Source organism: Rhineura floridana, chromosome 11 (genome assembly GCF_030035675.1).
Source record: "Rhineura floridana isolate rRhiFlo1 chromosome 11, rRhiFlo1.hap2, whole genome shotgun sequence".
NCBI lineage: Eukaryota > Metazoa > Chordata > Lepidosauria > Squamata > Rhineuridae > Rhineura > Rhineura floridana.
This window is the reverse complement of record NC_084490.1, coordinates 11,039,278-11,061,178: the sequence shown is the minus strand read 5'-3', so window position 1 is coordinate 11,061,178 and position 21,901 is coordinate 11,039,278. Positions and strand designations below refer to the sequence as shown.

The following is a 21,901-nucleotide window of genomic DNA, read 5'->3' as shown; positions in this document are numbered from 1 at the left end:
TATGCAATATTTGTATTAATGAAATCCAAGGGATGACTGTGAGGCATGACCTTGGAAGGGGATTTTTTTCTGCTTCATCATTGCTCTAGTCACCCTATTGAGACATGGCTGGTTCCAGTGTCAGTGTCTATTCCAGTCTCAGAAAAGGAGTCTGAGTTGGCCCATTAGCATGACAACTAAAGGATCACCGAGACTGACATCAAATGGGTGCATTCAGGTTCATCCTGCCCAGTCTTTTCTCTGGTAAGGCACACTGATACATCCACCAACTTCCCCCCCTTCAAGGTATGCCATCCTGATGGGCAGTTTTGGCTGAGCAGAATCAAGGCTGGATTAAGCTGAGGAGGGCCCCTAGGCTGATTGGTGTTTGGGGGCCCCTTCTCCTCTTAGCAGATCTGCAGAAACAGCCGCAGGAGGGATTGCAGGATAGGAGCTTCTGAGCCACCTGCCCTGTTGTCCCATCCTGTCCCATCCCATCGCATCCCCCCGCTTCACCTACCTTTCCGCTTTTCTTGCGGCTGGGTTTGCCATCAGTCAAGATGGCAGCTGAAGTTTCCCTAAGGGGCTGAAGCCTCTGCCGCCATCTTGGTTGATGGCAGCAATGCGCGCATGTAGCATGCATACGTGTCATCAACCAAGATGGCGGCAGAGGCTTCAGCCCCTTAGGGAAACCTTGGCCGCCATCTTGATTGATGGCAAACCGCAAAAAACAGTGGAGAAAAAGGTAAGTGAAGCGGGGGGATGGCGGACGGTTCAGAAGCTCTTGCACGGGCCCCCAAGAGCTCCGGGCCCCTAGGCTTCAGCCTACTAAGCCTAATGGATAATCTGGCCCTGAGCAGAATATTGGATTCCTCCCTCTCTGAGGAAAAGGGTTGGACCTAGGTCACTGTGGTTTTGTCTTTTGTAAAGGAGGACCCCAGACCCTTCAGCAAAATGGGGGCAGCAGTACACACCCAGGGAGGTGATGATGTTATCGTTAAGGATTGCAACAGACCGAAAGCTGTTGGTATCACATCTGTGTATTGCAGGCGAAAGTCAAGCTGGGCCAAAATTTCCCTCCCACCCCCTACCCCCTGCTTTAGTGGGGCCGTAAGTCACTTGCAGAAGTGTATGTGTGTTATCTGCATTTGACAATTTTTGGTAGAGCCAGCAAATTTCAAGGATTTCTGTCTTACCTTAAATACAAGATGGCCATTTGTTTTAACAAGACAAAACAAAACAACTTGCTGACAACTCAAGACCACATTCTTGGGACAGAACACCCCCCCAGAAAGATGCTGTGTCATGTATCCTGGCCTAGGAACTTAGACAGAGCAGACATGCTGCACTCTGAGTAGGGTTGCCAGGTTCATGGCCTGCGACTGATCCTGTATATTTAGGAGAAGAGAAAGTCAGCCATGTGCAGGTGTTCTTGCAACACTGTAATGGGAAAAACCACAAGGTGGAATTCTCCCTTCCCCCTGCCCAACTTTTAAAGATACAAAAGACCTCTTGAAGGCTGGGGCTGGTACTTTCACAGACATTGCAGCAGTAATGGACTGAAGGGTGGATTATCAGTGGCAGCCAAGAATGTATCTCTGATTGGAGAGTACAAATTGTATTTATTAGGCTGCAGATATACAATTTAGAAAGAATCCATTAAAAAGAAAACTGAAGCATTCGATGGAGAGTATGCTAGTTTCCCATAGTAAAGCCCAACATTTAGTTTAACTGAAACTACTGTCGTGCTGGTTTTTCTTTTTGTATTTTTTTTTTGGTAATACTATAAAACCATTTTGTTCAAGTTCACTGAGTTAGCAAAATATATTTACAAATGCAAAGGCTACTTGGGGTGAGTCAGATTGGGAGGAAGACAGAGAGGACAGTGTCAAAAGGAAAAATACCAGGTGTCCCAAACCAGTTCTCCCAAATGCCAGAGGGACCTAGCTCAGCTTTTATGAGTCCCTGCCCCAAGAGATTTTCAATGGATTAGGAATGCCACTTCTAACAAACTGTGTTTTTCTTTCATTAAAAAAAAAAGGTACACATATTAGGGCAGGTACGGAAAACCTTTGGCCTGCCAGATGTTGCTGGATTACAGCTCCCATCATTCCTGACCATTGGCCATGCTGAGAGAAGCCAACTGGAGTTGGAATTCAGCAATATCTGGAAGGCCACAGGTTCCCCATTCCTGAGACAGACTCCCATGCAGAGATGAAAAGATCTGTCAATTCCGGTTCTCTCAGTTTCTAATTTTTTCAATGTTAAATTCAGTTCTCCATATTTTTGCAGTCTTTTTTTAAAAAAAAAACTTCTCATGAAAATTCATCATCATTTTAGGGGGCTTTTCTCCTAAAAAACACATTTTTTGACCCATGCACATATTTTGCAAGCATTTATCCTAATGTCATCAATTTTGTGTGCGATTTTTCATTAATCTATTCATTTTAATATATATTTCTCTCTAATATATGAATTTCTGTAAAAGGCAATGGTAAACCACCTCTGAATGCTGCTTACCATGAAAACCCTATTCATAGGGTCACCATAAGTCAGAATCGACTTGAAGGCAGTCCATTTCCTTTTTTTCCATTTTCCATTTTGTAAACATTGGTTTTTGGAGAACTGCATCATAAAATTCAAATTCCTCCCACATCCCTACTCACAGGGCACAGGGTCCCCACAAGGCCATCAATTTCACCCTCCCCTGAAACAGTTGCTGCACCAGGAAATGCATTTTTTCTAGCCTTTTATAATGTGAGAAAATCCATTAATGCAGAGAAATCAGAATAATCTCAACCAAAAGTGTTATGTTCCAGACCCAGTTTTTCCTCTGCCCCCTCTTTATGCTGTTTTAATAGAAGGGTCCAGATTTTTCTCCCTCATATGAGGCTTGTGGAGGGAAGCAGGATCATTTGGTGAATGAATCAAGAGATGACAATCTGGTTGAAGACAAGCTGACAGGGTACGCTGTAATCAGCCAGGCTAAGTGGCTACTTTAGTCATCTGGAGGCCTGAAAAATGATTTTAAAAACAGCAGAAAATTAGAGTCTTCCTGGGATCATGACACAGGAGCAAAGATGTAACCCAAGCAGATCTGCCCTCTACTCCCAATCCTGTGACATTTGGGATGGAAATTGCTGTGGAATGCTTTGGGAATTGGACCAATTCAGACAAATATCAAGAACACGCGATCGAAAATTTGTAATACCATGGAGCTAACTAGAGAGAGAGAAGTTAAAAACCTAGTTTGGATGTTATCCTTCCTAGAAGCCTTGATCCGAAATCCTTTTCTATGCAGAAACTACAGGTTCACCCTCCACCAACTATCTCCAGGTCAGGGGCAGGTGATAGGGAACAGATCCTAGCGAGTCGGGGTCAATCAGAGAAGACAACTTTGGGCTAGATCAGGAATGGATAGCCTGTGGTCCTATAGATATTGCTGGACTCCAACACCCATCAGCCCCCAGCCAGCATGGCCAATAGTCCAGGATGATGGGAATAGTAATCCAACAACATCTGGAGGGCCACAGGTACCCCATTCCGGATTTGCATGAAGCAAGGTTCTAAGTTCAGGCCTTGGCTTATCCAGTTTAAAAGAGTCTCAGAGCCATCACCACATATCTAACATAATATCACAGTACCCCACAGGTTTTCATTGGGATCAATTTATACAATCATCTGCCAGGGTAGAGTGGGAGATCAGGAACTCGTAGCCACTGGACCACATTATCCCTGACAATAGGCCATGCTGGCAGGGGCTTGGTGGGAGTTGGAGTCCTGCCATATTTCACAGGGCAACAGTTTCCCCACCTCTAGTTTAGGGCTTTCAACCTCAAGGCCTGCACTTTGAATTGGATCTGGAAATGAACAGGCAGCCACTGGAAATGAGACAACATTGGCACTGTTTACTTCCTATGTCCATATCAGGCAACGATCTGGCCCTTGAATTCTGGAGGAACCGTTCCAGACACTTGTAAGTCAACGTGACATTTCCAGACTTGGGAGCACATGCAACAGTGATATAATCTCAATGCTTCTAAGGAATAAATGAGTGTTGCCAGCTCTCTCTCTCTGTGTAGGGGGGTTAGGGGATGGTGGTGTCACCATTTCATTTCCTATCTCAACCACAAAAATGTCTTGGGCCACACCTGTCCCAAGGTATTCATTCTAAGGTATGGGAGAAAGGAAATCCTCAAATGTGCAAGGATTTTCTATGGAAAGTACCTCACTTACTTGTGGTTTAAAAACACAAGTGGGAGATAAAGAAGATGAGACCGTTGATGGCGAAGAAAGACCCGCCGATGCCCAACATCCGTCCCCATCTGGCACCTAAGCAGATACAAAGAAAAGAGAATTGCTGGCTATCCATTTTAAGGAAAGTCACCACATTACGCTGAGTAGGCCAGGTGCTCTTATTCAGCATCAGATAAGATCTTGGTTTGGCCCTAACAATGCTTATTAGTCACACTGGCAGACTCTCTCAGCGTGATTTCCAGAGAATCTCGCTGTGTGATTTACTGCTCGTATCTAATCGCAATCTCACAACAATCTGGACTGAGAGATAGGTTAGCACCATCCCGGCTCTCTGCTTTCCCCAAGGCCTGCCGAAGAAATGCAGATGAAGGTTTGCATATCGCTGGTGGAAGCAAAACATTGCCAAGGCGGTTGTCAGAAGTAATGCAGGCAGTATGCCTGGGCAGATAATCATGTGGTCAATGGAGGCTGGTCCAATGAGGGCGAATGGGGCACTGCCCCACCAACCTCTGCCTGCTTTCATCCAGCACACCTCCTTATTTGTGTCCAGTCCAGGGGGTGGCCCTGGCTGTCAGCTTCCTCCTCCTCCTCCTCCTCCTCCTGCATCTCGGTGTTGCCCCATGTAGAACTCAGTAAGGAGGAGGATGGGGGCAAAACATGAATGAGTTGGCTCCACCTGTCATTGGCTTTGGGCTCTACCTACTTTTGGTCTTCTACCTTCCATCCCATCAGTCCCAATGGGCACCAGACACCACTGCCCTATCCTAAGAGCTGCCCTATCCTCCTAGTCTGGACATTGTTACCTGCTCTGCTTCTGGATCTGACCAGGGGCAGGAAGAGTGTTTTCCAGGGAGGGCAAGCCTGCCACTTACATTGGAGAGGGTGGAGGGTAACTCTATCTAGCCCCTCCCAGTGGGGATTCTAACTGCTATCAAGTCTCATCATCATCATGGTTTATTTGTAGGCCGCTTTCCCATAGTAATCTATGCTCAAGGCGGCTCACAACATGAAAAGGTTACACAATTCACTGTTAACAAAACAAAATTGAAGCAGTCAAACAAGTTAAAGAAAGCATCTTAATAAACATACAATAAATTGAAACACTATTATAATTCCTAATAAGATTCAGCAATAAAATACAAAAAAAATAATCCCAATAGCAGCAAAAAGATTCAGACTAGGTTGCAGCCTGGCAGGAGTTGGGATATCCTCCTGGCCTGGACACTGTCACCTGCTGTGTTCCTGGGACTAATCTGGGTGGGGGGGGGAGTGCTTGAGGGGGTGGAGGGGTGAGTCCACTCTTTATCAAAGGCAAGGCACCCAGAACCTCCACTGACATCTGCACGGAGTTGATGCTCTTAACTGTAGCTTTAAGAATGTGTGGTTGAGCTTGCTTTTACCTTCTCCCTCCCCACTCCTTTTTTCCTTGTGTGCCATGTCTTTTTGGATTGTAAACCTGAGGACGGATTGTGTGAATAACACTGATTTTTTTTGTCGCTCCCTGAGAGCCTTTTTGGATAAAGGGTAGGATAACAATGCTGTATATAAATAAATCCAAAGATTACCCGGTCCAATAATAGTAACAGTGTTACTCCTCTTTGAAAGAACCTTTCGTCCAGAAAGGGGCAGTGCGTATGAACATCTGAAGTCCCCCACGTTCTTGGGTTCCACGATGCTCATGTTGTACTTGTAGATGCTGCTGCCACGTCGAGGCACAGCTGAGACACCCACTCTGTCACCATAATACTGGAACTCCTTGATTTCATCTGTTTCAGATGGAGCTGAGCACACGAGGCTGACCAAATCTCCCAGGCTGTAATCGTGGAGTTGGGGATATAAAGAGAGGGAAGGGGCTGCAGGGGCCTCTGGGGGGAAAAAGATAAATGCACAATGTTGGAATTTCTTAATGTAATGCAGAGACAGCAGCTAGACTCACTCCTCCACCCTGAAGTATGCATGGGGTGGTTAGGTGGGAGGAGAGCGAGCGAGCGAGCGAGAGCAGATTTGCATGTCATTTTTCATGTTAATTTTTGACACAGTGAAAGAATGTGAGGGATATGGGAGAAATTTGATTCAGTCCACTTTTAAAGACGAACCTACTGAAGTCACACTTTCCAAAGTGATACACTATATGCTTTGGAACCTAGCCATCCTTCAAAATCAGCACTTTCCTGAATTTTGCAATGCAGTTCACCAGCCAAATAATGTGTACAAAAATAAGCAAGGGCAAAGTGTACATAAGAATGTCCATGTTAGGGAAAATAACATACAGAAATGGATTACACTAGGGAAAACATGTTTTGCAGAGATGCGTGTATTAAGCAAAACTACATACAAAAGTGAGTATTTTAAGGAAAAATAACCACTGCATCTTCATGAGGACTTTTTTTTTTTAAAAAAAATTGCAAACAGATTTGGAAATTGGGAGAACTGAACGTAAAAGTGGAGAAATACCCCTTCATGGTGAGCTGAGGGTGTGACTCCTCCAAAAGAGCTTTCAAATCAATTTTGTCATATCCTGACTCATATATTTAATAGATAAGCTTTCCTGAGAACCCCTCTCACCCTATGGCCCAAGAACCTATGCCCCCTCCAGATGGAAACAGTAGATGAGACACCAAATTTGCATATATTTGCATTATTTATTTTTTTAAAATTCTGCTTCTGGTGATCCTGGAAAGGAGACAGGTGTTAGACTTATAGACATGGAAAGGATCTCAGCCCTCTTTAAATGCAGCAGGAATGGGGAACCTGTGTCCTTCCAGATGTTGGGCTCCATCTCACATCTTCCCTGATAACTCTGGCTGAGGCTGATGGGAGTTGAAGTCCATCCCCGCAGAACTTCCACCTGCAGCTCCTTCCTCTTCCACCCTCTGGAAGAAAGAGCCTAGAATCTGGACTGGATCACCAGTGGGACAGCCAGCATGGTGTAGCGATTGGAGTGTTGGACTAGGTCTTCAGAGACCAGGGTTGTAATCTCCACCCAGCCATGAAGTTCCTCAGGCCAGTCACTGTCTCTCAGCCTAGCCTATCTCACAGAGTTATTGTGAGGATAACATGGAACAAGGGGGAGCCATGTACGCCACCTTGAACTCTTTGGAGATTATACATAGTGGGATACAAATAAATTATCAAAGCCTAGGGACTAGGAGAGATTTCATTCTTTCCCCTAAAAACATGCACACCAGCATATATTTAATTATAAAATTATTTAGATGGATTTCAGCGAAAAGGTGCTGTAGGAGCCAAGCTTGGCTAAAAAGTTGTGTCTAATGCATAAATATATGTGAAAAATCTTCTGAAAGGGGACTGATCTACGTGATGAGGGATCAGGATGATGATGATGATGTTAACAACAATGTGGTAACCACATTTATGGATGGGGGAGCAATTCAAGCTGAATCTATCAAATCTGCACTTTCCGAAACATCATGAGAACATCGACATAGCCATCCTTAGAAATTCACACTTGTTCAGATTTGTATTGCAGTTCACCAACCAACCAATGTTTGCAAAAAAGCATATATTAGGGGAAAGTGTGCATAAAAATGAATATATGAGTGAAAATAACATACAAAAATGCATTAAACACAGTTAAGTGATGGTTACTCATTATATACTGAAATCCATGTTAAGTCATTCCGACTGTTTATCTTCCAGTCATTCCATGCAACATGAAGCTTTTTCCAATATGTGTTTTTCACCCCATATATGCCATGTAGCAAAACACATGTATGATAAACACCTAGGATTTCCTCCGTTTTCTGTACTAACGGTCAAACAAGACATCATCATCATCATCATAGGGCAGGGATGTCAGTCACTGCAGCTTGCAGGGAGGTTTAACCCTTCATTTCCCAGCTGAGATCATGATGGAACACACACACACACACACACACACACACACACACACACACACACACGAGTAATTATCATTAGGACAAAGTGGTCTTATGTAAGGAACTTGAATATCTATATATATTCAGTTCATGGCTTGCACAAAAATATGCCTATCCAACTTCACATACAGGATGAAAGGAATCTGAAATTTGAATATGAAGCTTAGCAGGGAACAGTCAAAAAGAGCATCAGAACTGCATAAATGGGTGTTTGCTGCCACCTAGTGGTCAGGATTTTGTTGCTCCATTCCACATTTTCACAACTTCGGCTTCTTTTTAGTTTCTTGTTACCATAACTGAAAACTAAGAATGAATGCAATTGCCTAGACATTTTATATCTGGGTGTCTGGGAAACTTTCTGAAATCCAAATCCAGTTTCTCTTCTCTGCAGTGAAAAGTGAAAATAATAATGAAAATACAAGTAAAGGTAGATATCCAACTAAGTCCTACTGGGAGCAGAGAGCAAAGTGAGTTCTTGTGAGATTGTGCTGGTTAGAGCAGTATATATGGCAGAGCACCCACCCTACTCCCAATATAGAGTTTGACCACAGTGCAGGTACAGCATTTTCCCCAGCACTATTTTCCTGTTGAAAATAGCCTCCTGAAGTTAGTATTTTCCCCAAAAGGAGTTTTTTTTTTGCAGCATATTAACGCACTTGCAAGAAGTGCATCGACTCTACATTTTCAGGGTTACAAAAGTACAAAAAAGATCTTGTTCCTCCTCATAGTTGATTGGTAAACAGCATCTATGAGGGTCCTCCCCCATGCTAACTAGTGTATGTGTGGGTGTGGATGTGTGGGAGCGATTTTTGCTGTGCTCATGGCTAGGATGGGAGGGCTTTAGCCAGTGATTTATTTATTTATTTATTGCACTTGTATACCGCCCCATAGCCGAAGCTCTCTGGGCGGTTTACAGCAATCAAAAACATTAAAACAAATATACAATTTAAAACACATATTTTAAAAACAATTTAAAACACAATTTTAAAATTTAAAACAATATAAAAACAATTTAAAAACACATGCTAAAATGCCTGGGAGAAGAGGAAAGTCTTGACCTGGTGCTGAAGAGATAACAGTGTTGGCGCCAGGCGCACCTCATCAACATGATCATTCCATAATTTGGGGGCCACCACTGAGAAGGCCCTCTCCCTTGTTGCCACCCTCCGAGCTTCCCTTGGAGTAGGCACCTGGAGGAGGGCCTTTGATCTTGAATGTAGTGTACGGGTGGATTTGTATTGGAAGCCAAGGAAGCCGTACAGGTCCTAAACCAGTGTCTGGCATCAATGATGGACTGGATGAGGGCAAACAAGTTGAGATTAAATCCTGACAAAACAGAGGTACTCCTGGTCAGTTGGAGGGCAGATCAGGGAATAGGGATTCAACCGGTGCTGGATGGGGTCGCAATCCCCCTGAAGTCTTAGGTTCGCAGTTTGGGTGTACTCCTGGACTCAGCTTTGAATTTGGAGGCCCAGATTGCTGCTGTATCCAGGAGCGCATTTGCTCAATTAAAACTGGTGCGCCAGCTGCGCCCGTTCCTGGAGCTGCCTGATCTGACTAGGGTGATGCATGCCTTGGTTACATCCCGCTTAGACTACTGTAACGTGCTCTACGTGGGGCTGCCTTTGAAGACTGTTCGGAAATTTAAATAGGTACAAAGAGCTGCAGCCAGAGTGCTAACCGGGGCTGGTTACAGGGACCATACAACTCCCCTGTTACAACAGCTCCACTGGCTGCCAATTTGTTTCCGGTCACAATTCAAAGTGTTGGTTTTGACCTGCAAAGCCCTATACGGCTCAGGTCCAGGCTATTTGACAGATCATATCTCCCTACATGAACCTGTCTGGGATTTGAGATCTTCAGGTGAGGCCCTTCTTGTGTTCCCCACACCTTCGCAAGCACATACGACGCAGACACGAGATAGGGCCTTTTCGGTGGCTGCCCCTAGGCTGTGGAACTCCCTTCCAAGTGAGGAGCGATCAGCTCCCTCCTTGCCGTCTTTTTGGTGACAAGTAAAGACTGTTTTATTTCAACGGGCATTTGGGATAGAGAACGACCAGGATTAAGTGTTATAGGTTTGGTGACTACATTATATTATTATTATATTATTATATTATTTTAAATCGTCCGCTGTTTTTAACCTATTTTTTATGGTTTTAATTTTTCTCATAGTTTAATTCTTTTTTAATAGTATACTTCTGTATGTTTTAATTGGTGTTGTTTTTACTTGTAAGCCGCTCTGAGTCCTATTGGAAAAAGGGCGGAGTAGAAATAAAGTTTATTATTATTTATTATTATTATTTATTCCATCAGGTATTGTGGTCCCAAGCCATGTAAGGCTTTATAGGTCAAAACCAGCACCTTGAATCGAGCTCAGAAACATACAGGCAGCCAATGCAAGCGGGCCAGAATCGGTTTTATATGTTCGGACCGTCTGGTCCCTGTTACCAATCTGGCTGCTGCATTTTGCACAAGCTGCAGTTTCCGAACCGTCTTCAAAGGCAGCCCCACGTAGAGTGCATTGCAGTAATCTGACTTGGAGGTTACCAGAGCATGGATAACTGAAGCCAGGTTATTGCTGTCCAAATAGGGATGTCGTTGGGCCACCAACCAAAGTTGGTAGAAGGCACTCTGTGCCACCGAGGCTGCCTGAGCCTCAAGTGACAGAGATGGTTCTAGGAGAATCCCCAAGCTACGAACCTGCTCCTTCAGGGGGAGTGCAACCCCATCCAGGACAGGTTGGACATCCACCAAATGGTCAGAAGAACCACCCACTAGCAGCATCTCAGTCTTGTCTGGATTGAGCCTCAGTTTATTAGCCCTCATCCAGTCCATTGTCGCAGCCAGGCACCGGTTCAGCACATGGACAGCCTCACCTGAAGAAGATGAAAAGGAGAAATAGAGCTGCGTGTCATCAGCATACTGATGGCAATGCACTCCAAAGCTCCAGATGACTGCACCCAACGGTTTCATGTAGATGTTGAACAGCATGGGGGACAGAACTGACCCCTGCGGAACCCCATACTGGAGAGTCCAGGGTGCCGAGTAATGTTCCCCAAGCACCACCTTCTGGAGGCGACCTGCCAAGTAGGAGTGGAACCACCACAATGCAGTACCTCCCACTCCCAACTCAGCTAGTCTCCCCAGAAGGATACCATGGTCGATGGTATGGAAAGCTGCTGAGAGATCAAGGAGAATCAATAGAGTCACACTCCCCCTGTCTCTCTCCCGACAAAGGTCATCATACAGGGTGACCAAGGCTGTTCCCGTGCCAAAACCAGGCCAGAAACCCAACTGAAATGGATCCAGATAATCAGTCTAATCCAAGAGTGTCTGGAGCTGGCCTGCAACCACTCATTCCAGGACCTTGCCCAGGAATGGAACATTTGCTACCGGCCTATAACTATTAAGATTTTCTGGGTCCAGGGAGGGCCTCTTCAGGAGTGGTCTCACTACTGCTTCTTTCAGGCAGCCAGGGACCACACCCTCTCGCAGAGAGGCATTAATCACTTCCCTGGCCCAGCCAGCTGTTCTATCCCTGCTAGCTTTTATTAGCCAAGAAGAGCAAGGATCCAGCACAGAAGTGGTTGCATGAACCTGTCCAAGCACCTTGTCAACGTCCTCAAGCTGCACCAACTGAAACTCATCCAAGAAATCGAGACAAGGCTGTGCTCTGGATCAGAGCTTGGAAAAGTTACTTTTTTGAACTACAACTCCCATCAGCCCCAGCCAGCATGGCCACTGGATTGGGCTGATGGGAGTTGTAGTTCAAAAAAGTAACTTTTCCAAGCTCTGCTCTGGATACCTTGCTTGATTCACCTGCTATAACACTGGAGTCTAAGTCCTGGCAGATGCTAAAATTTTATCCTGAAAGTGCCTAGCAAATTCATTACAGCGGGCCTCAGATGGTTCTACCATGTCCCTGGGGCCAGAGTGTAATAGCCCCCGGACAATTCTGAAGAGCTCCGCTGGGCGGCAGATTGATGATTCGATAGTGGCAGCAAAATATTGTTCTTTTGCTGCCCTCACTGCCCCTAAGTACAGCTTACCATAGGCACTTACCAGTGTATAATTGCATCCACTAGGAGTTCACCTCCATCTGCACTCAAGCCGTCTCCTATATTGTTTCATCGCTCTCAGCTCTGGGGTATACCATGGAGCTGTACGAACTCTACACAGGAGAGGGCGCTCAGGAGCAATCATGTCAACCGCCTGGGTCATTTCTGTATTCCACAGTTCAACCAGGGTTTTGACAGGAGCGCCAGCCCTATCAGCCGGAAAACTCCCCAGAGCCCTTTGGAAACCATCCGGATCCACTAGTCTCTGGGGTCGGACCAACTTAATAGGTTCCCCACCCTTGCAGGGGGAAAAAGCCGCTGTAAGTTTAAACTTCAGCAAGCAGTGATCTGTCCATGACAGAGGGACTGATGTAAGGCCCCCCACATTCAGATCACCAACTCCATGTCCAGATGCAAAAAACAAATCTAGAGTATGCCCTGCTACATGTGTTGGGCCAATGGCATATTGGGATAGTCCCATGGTTGTCATGGAGACCATGAAATCCTGAGCCGCCCCGGATAAGGCATGGACGTTGACATCCCCCAAAACCAACAGTCTGGGGGATCTCAACAGTACACCCGAGACCACATCTGTCAGCTCAGCTAGGGAGTCTGTTGGGCAGCAGGGTGGGCGGTACACCAACAGAATCCCCAGTCTGTCCTGCTGACCCAACATAAGGTGCAAACACTCCAGACCAGTAGTCACATGGACAGGGTGCTTGCAGAGGGAGATGGAGTTCCTATAGACCACAGCAACCCCCTCCCCGACCCTCAGGTCTACCCTGATGCTGGACCAGGTACCCTGGTGGACATAGCTGCACCCCCAGCCAGATATTTTTTGTTTGTTTTTCATGATATTATTTGATAATTACCACCTGTGTAATTAGGCCCTCGGAGCAGGGCTCTGCCTGCAAATATCTAGCAAACTCTGCCTGCAAATATTTAGCAAATATGTACCCCAATCTTTTTGGACACGGGGGTCACAATGGAAAATCTAAGAAAGTGTCATGAGCACCAAAAAAATACCCATTTTACAGAAGAAAAATGGATGATGCTTAGAAAACCTTTGTTGTTGTTATGTGCCTTCAAGTTGATTATGACTTATGGTGACCCTATGAATCAGTGACCTCCAATAACCTACTCCTTCAACTATAAGCACAATATTTACACTCATCCAAAAACAAATAAAACACAGACAAAAAAAATCAGGCATACCCCCAACGAAAACCCACACCCAACCAACCTCCCCAATGCACCATTTTTTTTAAAAAAATGGGAAGGGCAGGGGGCCTTGGTGTGCATCAAGAGGAGAATCTGAGGGCACCACATCGGGAGTGCCAGATCTAGCAAGTGGTACTGAGGATGGAAGGAGACTCACTGGACAGACCATTGCTGTGGCTTCTGAGAGCTGCTACAGGCCATCAACATCATAGGGGCTAGAAACCTACCTTTCACTAGTAGGGAGATGAAATCGCTTTGTGGAGACGAGAACTCTGTACCAGGTGTCCCCAGCCAGTAATCGCAGCTGTAATTTCCGGTGTTGTTCATTTGAGCCTTAAAAACCAGCTTGCCCGTTCGATAAGAGTCAACAGTCATTTTGAAGATCTGCTGTCCTTCCTGATTGAAGAACCTGTATCCCTCCACAGTCATGTTTGGAAATGCTGAGCATATGAGCACAAGCCTCTCGTCTTCAAAATATTCAGGATACTGTGGCTCTACAGAGAGTTTGGGGGAATGCAGAGCCCCTGGAATAAAAACAGAGGGATCTAGATGGTACATACACCAGTGGAACATGATGCAAACGGTTACAGTATAGGTGCTCTGGTTCATCCCTGCCCCCTTCCAGTCTACCCCATTCCATCCCCCTTACAAGGGTTTTTCCCCTCTAAATATTTTTTGTACTTTTTCAAACCTTGAGTTTCTCCTGAGCCTGCTGATAACTTCCCTCTTGAGCATGGATATGGTGTCATTTTAACCAAATTATGACCCACACTTGGAGGGTGAGTTTGCTATTAGCATGAGTTCCAGTTTTGGAAAAATGGCAGGGTATAAATAAAGATAATAATAATAATAATAATAATAATAATAATAATAATAATAATAATAATAATAATAATAATAATAATAATAATAATAATAATATATGATGGTGTCACAAAAGAAAAAGCAACCTTCAGATTTGGAAGTTTGGTACAGTTTTTTTATGGAAAGTCAGTGCCACTCTGCAGTAGGGATGGAATGATCCGTCAATTTCAGTTCTGTCCTTTTTCATTTTTCTCATCTCAAATTCAGTTCTACACATTTCTGCAGCAATTTGTGATTTTTTTTTAAAGTCCTCATGAAAATTCTTCAGCAAGTTAGTGTGATTTTTTCCCTAATAAATACGTTTTTGTATGCAGTTTTGACTAATGTACATATTTCTGCAAGCAATCTATCCTAATATAATGCAGTTTTGTACGTTATTTTCACTCATAAATTCATTTTTATGCATACTTTCCCCTAACATATGCATTTTTGTAAACATTGGAGAACTGCATTGCGAAATTTGAATACGTGCAAATTTCAAAGGATGTCTGTGTTTCAGTTCTCATATTGTTTCAGGAAGTGTGAATTTGATAGATTGGACTTGAAATGGAAAGTGAATCAAATTCCTCACCCAGCCCTACTCTGCAGTGCATCATGCAGAAATGATATGGAAGATTGTGATGGTATGATTCTGGACTGTACCACTTCAGACTGCATGTGGAGACACTCATATTTTCATATGCTCCCCTACTGGAAGATAATTTTGGGATGTTCCCCTACAACCACTCGCTGAATTTAGTTGTCTAAATGATATGAGAGAGAAAACTCTGCTAAACTGATTGTTTTCATTTATTTATTTTCTTATACATATCCCACCTTTTTTCTCCAAGGAAGTCAAGGCAGCATACATAGTTCTCCCCTCTTTAATCCTCACAACAGCCCTGTGAGGTAGTTCCGACTGATAGTGACTGGTCCAACATCACCCACTGAGCTTCAAAGCTGGAGAAGGGATTTAAACCTGGACCTCACAGATCCTAAGCTAACACTAGTGAATTAGCACTGTGCTATCCTTTTAAGTACAACCCAGCCTCTACTCCACCCCCATCCATCTATTCCCTTAGTAGTAGTAGTAGTAAATGGATTACCCTCTCTTCACCAGAAGGTTTCAGGGTCGGTCACAACAATATAAAATACAATATTACAAAAACAATTTAAAACAAATTACTAAGAGAAACTCTGCTGCAGAACTGTGGTTAGCACCCTACCAGAAAGGTGACTAGGGAACCCTGCAGATAATCCTGTTAAATTGCTAACCGCTAAGTGGAGCCCTAAGTGGATTCTGCAGTACCTTAATGGTGTGTGTGTGTGTGTTTTACACGAAGGGAATGCTTCTAACATAAGAAGAACCCTGCTGGATCTAGCCAGTGGCCCACCTAGTCCAGCCCCCCGTTCTCACAGTGGCCAACCAGATGCCCATATAGAGCTTGCAAGCAGGACCTGAGCACAAGAGTCCTCTCCCCTGTTGCAGTTTCCAGCAATTGGTATACTGCCTCTAACAGTGGAAGTAGAACATAGCCATTGTGGCTAGTAACCACTGATAGCTTAACCCTCCATGAATTAGTCTAACCCCCCCCCTTTTAAAGCCATGCAAGTTGGTGGCCTACACCACATCTTGTTGAAGTGAATTCCACAGTGCGTTCCAGTATTATGGAGGGGAAAAACCTTTCCCTATCCACTTTCTCCATTCTATGCATAATGTTTTACACTTCTATCACATTCCTGCTTACTCAACCTTTTTTCCAAACTAAAAGCAAAAAGTGAGGGAGAAGTTAAAAAAATAAAAAGACCCATCCTTGCAGTCCAGAATTTATTGGGAAGTTTGTTAATCTTATACATGGGTAATATATAGAATGGTTTTCTTTCCTGGCTCCTGAGAGAGTTGGTTCACCAGGAACATGAATAGACTAGAGCTGAAATGAATTTCTGCAACCGAAGTGTGTGTGTGAAAGATTTCAAGCAAATTCTCCCAAGCGTAATTAGCTAGCAAACATTTGAATCAATCCTAACTGGATTTTGTTTTTCCTCACTGTATGACTTCTGGAATAAAAATGCCGGATCCACTACCTTTGTAGGATCAGCAGGGGCTCATGGGAGTTATAATACAAAACAAATGGAGGGCAGCAGGTTAGGGAAGGCAGCTCTAAACAGTTGGACAAAAGACACCAGAGGCTCTTCTGCACATCAGCAGGTTGCTGGGTAGGACTTGGAAAGTTACCTGCTGCAGATGATGCCGGCTGGAGAACAATATGGAGCAGAACTGAAAGAGAAAAAGAAAAAGGAGGGATGGAGGCCATTAAAAAAAAAAGGCTGGCATTTTGAACTGACTGGATCTGAAGACTGCGTTCATCAGTGGTTCCCAAACTCTTTTTTCCTGTGGACCATTTGAAAGTTGCTGAGGGTCTCGGTAGACCACTTAATTATTTTTCTGCCTGTTGCAGCAATTGTAACACACTGTGCTGGACACTGTATGATTTCTAATTGTATTTTTATCCTTCCTTTTATTTCTTATATATTGTATTTTACTGTATTCTATAGAATTCAAATTGTCATGCAATAAAACACAATAAAAGAAACTGAAAGAAGATAGAAATGGCAATAAAATCAATATATTTAATGCAATGGGTGTGCCATCTCCTGTCTTCAACCACAAATCATCAGACAGGCCATGGACCACCTGAATGAAGGTTATGGGCCACTGGTGGTCCATGGACCACAAGTTGGGAATGCTATATTTCTTTCAAGGCAGCATATAGAAGGTCCCTGGGTAGTGTCCCATCCAATCACTGACCAAACCCAGACCTTCAGGAAGGCAGCAACATTAAGTGCTTTTAAATATGCTTTGTGACAATTTATTTATTTGCCTCAATTTCTGTACCAACAAAATTACGGGAAAAAAATCAAGGCAATTAATGGTATGAAATCAACAATGAAATTGCATTCATAAAAAAAGTACAAAATACATTACAAACCAGGAGATAAGATTACTAATACATCAACATAGCTGGGGAAGCTTGGGTGAAGAAATGAGTGTTAAGCAGGTACCTAAATGCTGATACTGAAAGTGTTTGCCTGATGTTCACTGGAAATTCATTCTGAAAGGGGGGGTGCTGCCACATGAAAGGCCCTGGTTCCAGTGTACCTAGGACAAACCTTGGGAACATACAGCACTATGAAGAGCGCCTTTCTCAAGGATCAAAGTGAAGTGGCATAATGCAGGCATGGTCTGAATGTGCAGTTCCACATTTCCACATCAATTTGCAAATTTTTAAAAACAAGTCCTTGAGAAAATTCAGAAGTTTAAATATGCATTTTTTCCTACTATGGATATTTTTGCTAAGCAATTTCCCCTAATATAGTGCATTTTTATATGCACTTTTATGCATACGTTACCCTCTTATCTGCATTTCTGTACACATTACTTGGCTGGAGAACTGCATTGCAAAATTCGGAGATGTTTGAATTTCAAAGGGTGCCTGTGTTCTGGTTTGTGTATTGTTCTGGAAAGTGTGAGTTAGGTAGGTTTACCTACACATGAGAACTTAATCAAATTCTCACCCATCCTTAGTGAGGATGCAACTAAAAATTAACAATCTAACTAAAACATATAACTTAGAGTACATCTATTTGCAAATGAAATAACTTGAAATGAAAATATATTATGGTTTTTTAATTAGCATATGTGAAAGAGTTTAACATACAGCAACATAAGAACAGTAACAGACACAGTGTTAAGTGCTCTCTAAACTGAAGAGGCAAGACAATGCACCCCGTGTATGTTCTGCACATAACACATAATTAAAAACTCGCCCTTCATGAAAGGAATGTTATTGAAATTTAGGGTTTTTTTAATTTATAGCTTTAGATATAATAATTTGAGGCCCTAAGCTGTAGCTTACTTAGGTTGTGTGTAAATCCAGCACTGACCAGCAGTCCCCAGAGAGTGGCAATGAGCCTCACACACAGGGGCGTGGGCCATGGCATTTGCCCAATAACCTTTACTGCTAATGCTGGTTTAAAAATTTGGCAAGATGAAGCTTTTTTATTTTTAGCAAGAATGGGATCAAAATAGGTATTAACCCACAGAGGAAAGGGGTGGCGGAAGAAACTGAGGAAAAAGAAGACAGTGGAGGGATGTAACAGAAGTTGTGAGAAAGCAGCAACATACTTAGCGTGGAAACCAGGAGAATAACTTTCATGCTGCGTGGTGTCTCTCTCCACCTGGATTGCACCTCCTCAGAAACTGACCTCTGATATCTCTAGTCTTTCAATCACCCTTCCCCTCCAAGGCAGACTCTACCAGTGGCTTCTGCAGGAGAGCGGAGAATGATCAGTGAAGCCCATATTTGCATAATCACCCTGCGGGAAATTACAACAGTTCTCGGGAAAACAGTTGCTGGACCAAGGGGCCTTGCTGCTCAAAATAGAAAATGGAAATGGGTCTGACCAGACTGGAAGAGTCAGCAGATGGCTTGATGTGCTAACCACTTTGGTAATTCGTTTCTTGGTTGGTTTGCTTTTTGTTACACTCAGCACATCATCTGCTCCAGCTGGCCTAAAAGCTAAGACAGGAGATTTAGTTGGCGGCAGGGGAGGAGTGTGACCAGTAGAGGCTGGTGCATCAGAGCAAATGGGGCACTGCCCCACAAAGCTCAGCCTGCCCTCAGCCAGCCCCCACCTGCCTGCCTCCTTGCTTACAACCACTTATCCTCCTTGGTTTCAGTGTTGCCCCTGTAGAACTCAGCAGGGAGGAGGATGGGGAGAAAACTAGAATTGGTTACCTCCATCTGTCATTGCTCCAGCTCCACTTGTATTTGGTTCTGGCTCCTGCTGATCTGCCTCCCTTCTGCCCTATCAGTCCCAGTGGGCACCAGCCTCCACTGGGTGCAACAGTTCTATATATCAGCTGGAGAACCAGGGCTTGTCAGAATTTCAGTGTGCTGGATCAGAACAAGGTGAACCAAGCCAAGAACGTTGTCTTTTAACAGTGATGGGAGAGGAATTTGTTTGGCTCGCTTTTCCCAGAGGACTAACCCAATCCAACATCCAACACGGCTTGTTGCAGATAGGAATGCTGCTTTCAGCCAGATAATGCACTTCTCCAGATTTTGCAATGCATTTTCTGTGTGTAAAAAGTGTGCACAAAAATAGCTGTTTTATGTGAAAGCTGTGAATGTGTACAAAATTCATACAATGGGAAAGAAGGAGATGCAATAGGATGGATGTGACTGAGTGCCAGCGAGACCAAAACAGGATGAAATTAGGCCGTCCCTAGTGTCTAACAAAGAACAAGTGTGGTGTAGTAGATAGACTAAGCCTCAGAGTTAGGGGTGTTAGGATTAGGGGTGGGTTAATCTGTCAATTTTGGTTTCTCTTATTTTTGCAGTCTTAAATTTAGTTCTCCAAATTTCCACATCAGTTTGCTTAAAAAAAAATGTTCATGTGAAAATTCATCAGCATCTTAGTGCAAATTTTTCCTAACATGCAAATATTTGTACAGTATGCAATTTTGCTTAAAATACATATTTTTGCAAGGCAGTTTTCTCAAATATAATGTATGCAATTCTGCCTAATATGCACATTTTTGCCCAAAGAAATGACAGCATGTCTTTGTTTGTAAAGGAGATCCATGTTTTGTCCATCAAAAATGATTAAAATTGCCAGTGAGGATCTTATTTCGATGTAGTGACTTGTCATTTTGCCACATTCTAAAAAAAAAAAAAAAAAAAATTCCCAATATTTTTCTCTCACTTCACAATTCTGATTTCAGAATACAAACTATTTCTTAGTATGTGGATATACAGTTAGGAAAGAATCCATTAAAAGAAAACAGGATCGACTATGTTAGTTTCCCATGCAAACCTCGAAATCTAATTTAATTGCAACGACTGTGGTGTTGATCTTTCTTTCTTTCTTTCTGTTTGCTTGATTTTAGTAAAAAAATACAATTATTTTGTTGTAGTTCACAGAGTTACATTTACACATGTAAGGGCTAATTCGTATGAGTCAGACTGGGAGTAAGACAGAGGTGACAACTTTGAAAGTACGAGTGCCAAACCCATTTCCCAAAAGGTTTCAGCTTTTATTACTATTTTCAGTTGATGAGTAATGCTATCTTGACCATTTTTCACCATTAGAGCAGGGATGGGGAAACTCTAGCCTTCCAGATGTGGCTGGACTACAACTCCCATCATCCCATGCTGGATGAATCATCCCATGGTGGCTGATCATTGGCCATGTTGGCTGAAGCTGATGGGAGTTAGAATCTAGCAACATCTGGAAAGCCAAGATTCCCCATCACTGTAATAAACTCACAGAGCAAAATGACCATGCAAGGTCATCAATTATAAGGCAACTACAAATGAAAGTGGGTGGATGTCTGACTCCCTGTTATTATTATTATTATTATTATTATTATTATACAAATTTAACAAAGAAATAAGAAAAACAGAAAGAAAAATAAAGTGCGAGACAAACCCCCACATCAGCTCACATTGAGAAAACAGTAACCATCAACCCATCTTAATTTAAACATGTACTTGTAAATCAATATAAGCCATCAAAATGTCCAGATACATATCGACATAAAATTGACATTTGTAAGAAATCTGTTCCAATGTAGCAATGGGAGTTAGGTTCTCAGACTGTCGTGTAATCGATGGTGGGTGTTTATCCTTCCCGGCTTGAAGCACAAGGCTCTTAGTGACCATAAGGAATCACAAAATCCACTTTTGATGCCCTGCCATTAATCTCCATACTACAAGAACATAATTTAAAAGTACATCTGCAAATATCAAGGATTTCATCAATGCAAAATTGATATGGTCAACAACGTCAGACCAAAAAGAATGTATCACGGGACATGCCCACATTACATGCCTCAATGAGGCATTTCAAGCATTATACTTCCAGCATCTATCTGTATTAGACAATGCCTTCCTGTAAAGATGTAGTCCAGAACTGTACTCAAAGTGTGCTTATCAATGGTTTCTTTTCACACTGGGTGGAAGTAACGAGTGGGGTACCACAGGGCTTGGTCCTGGGCCCAGTGCTCTTCAACATTTTTATTAATGACTTGGATGAGGAGGTACAGAACATGCTTATCAAATTTGCAGATGATACAAAACTGGTCATCATAGTTAATACCATGGAAGACAGAAAGAAAATTTGAAGGGACCTTGATAGGCTGGAACATTGGGCTGAAAACAACAGAATGACATTCAACAGGCATAAATGCAAAGTTCTACACTTAGGAAAAAGAAACCAAATGCACAGTTATAAGATGGGGGATACTTGGCTCAGCAATACGACATGTGAGAAGGATCTTGTGATTGTCTTTGTTCACAAGCTGAATGAGTCAACAGTGTGATGTGGCTGCAAAAAAGGCAAATGCTATTTTAGGCTGAATTAACAGAAGTTTAGTTTCCAAATCGTGTGAAGTATTAGTTCCCCTCTATTCAGCACTGGTCAGGCCTCATTTTGAGCACTGCATCCAGTTCTGGTCTCCGCACTTCAAGAAGGATGCAGACAAACTGGAACAGGTTCAGAGGAGGGCAACAAGGGTGATCAGGGGACTGGAAACCAAGCCCTATGAGGAGAGACTGAAAGAACGGGGCATGTTTAGCC

The 21,901-nt window shown here is 43.3% G+C and overlaps 1 protein-coding gene across 1 annotated transcript; it reads right to left on the bottom strand.

Annotated features, from left to right (window-relative positions):
* Positions 1-1,581: 1,581 nt before the first annotated feature.
* LOC133366206 (uncharacterized) lies at positions 1,582-18,725 on the bottom strand. Its single transcript, XM_061589064.1, has 6 exons — positions 18,444-18,725; positions 16,494-16,535; positions 13,642-13,938; positions 5,802-6,101; positions 4,216-4,311; positions 1,582-2,993 (listed from the first exon to the last, which is right to left on the bottom strand). The coding sequence occupies exons 1-5, from the start codon at positions 18,472-18,474 to the stop codon at positions 4,223-4,225; spliced, it is 759 nt and encodes a 252-aa protein (XP_061445048.1). The 5' UTR covers positions 18,475-18,725; the 3' UTR covers positions 1,582-2,993; positions 4,216-4,222.
* Positions 18,726-21,901: the final 3,176 nt, after the last annotated feature.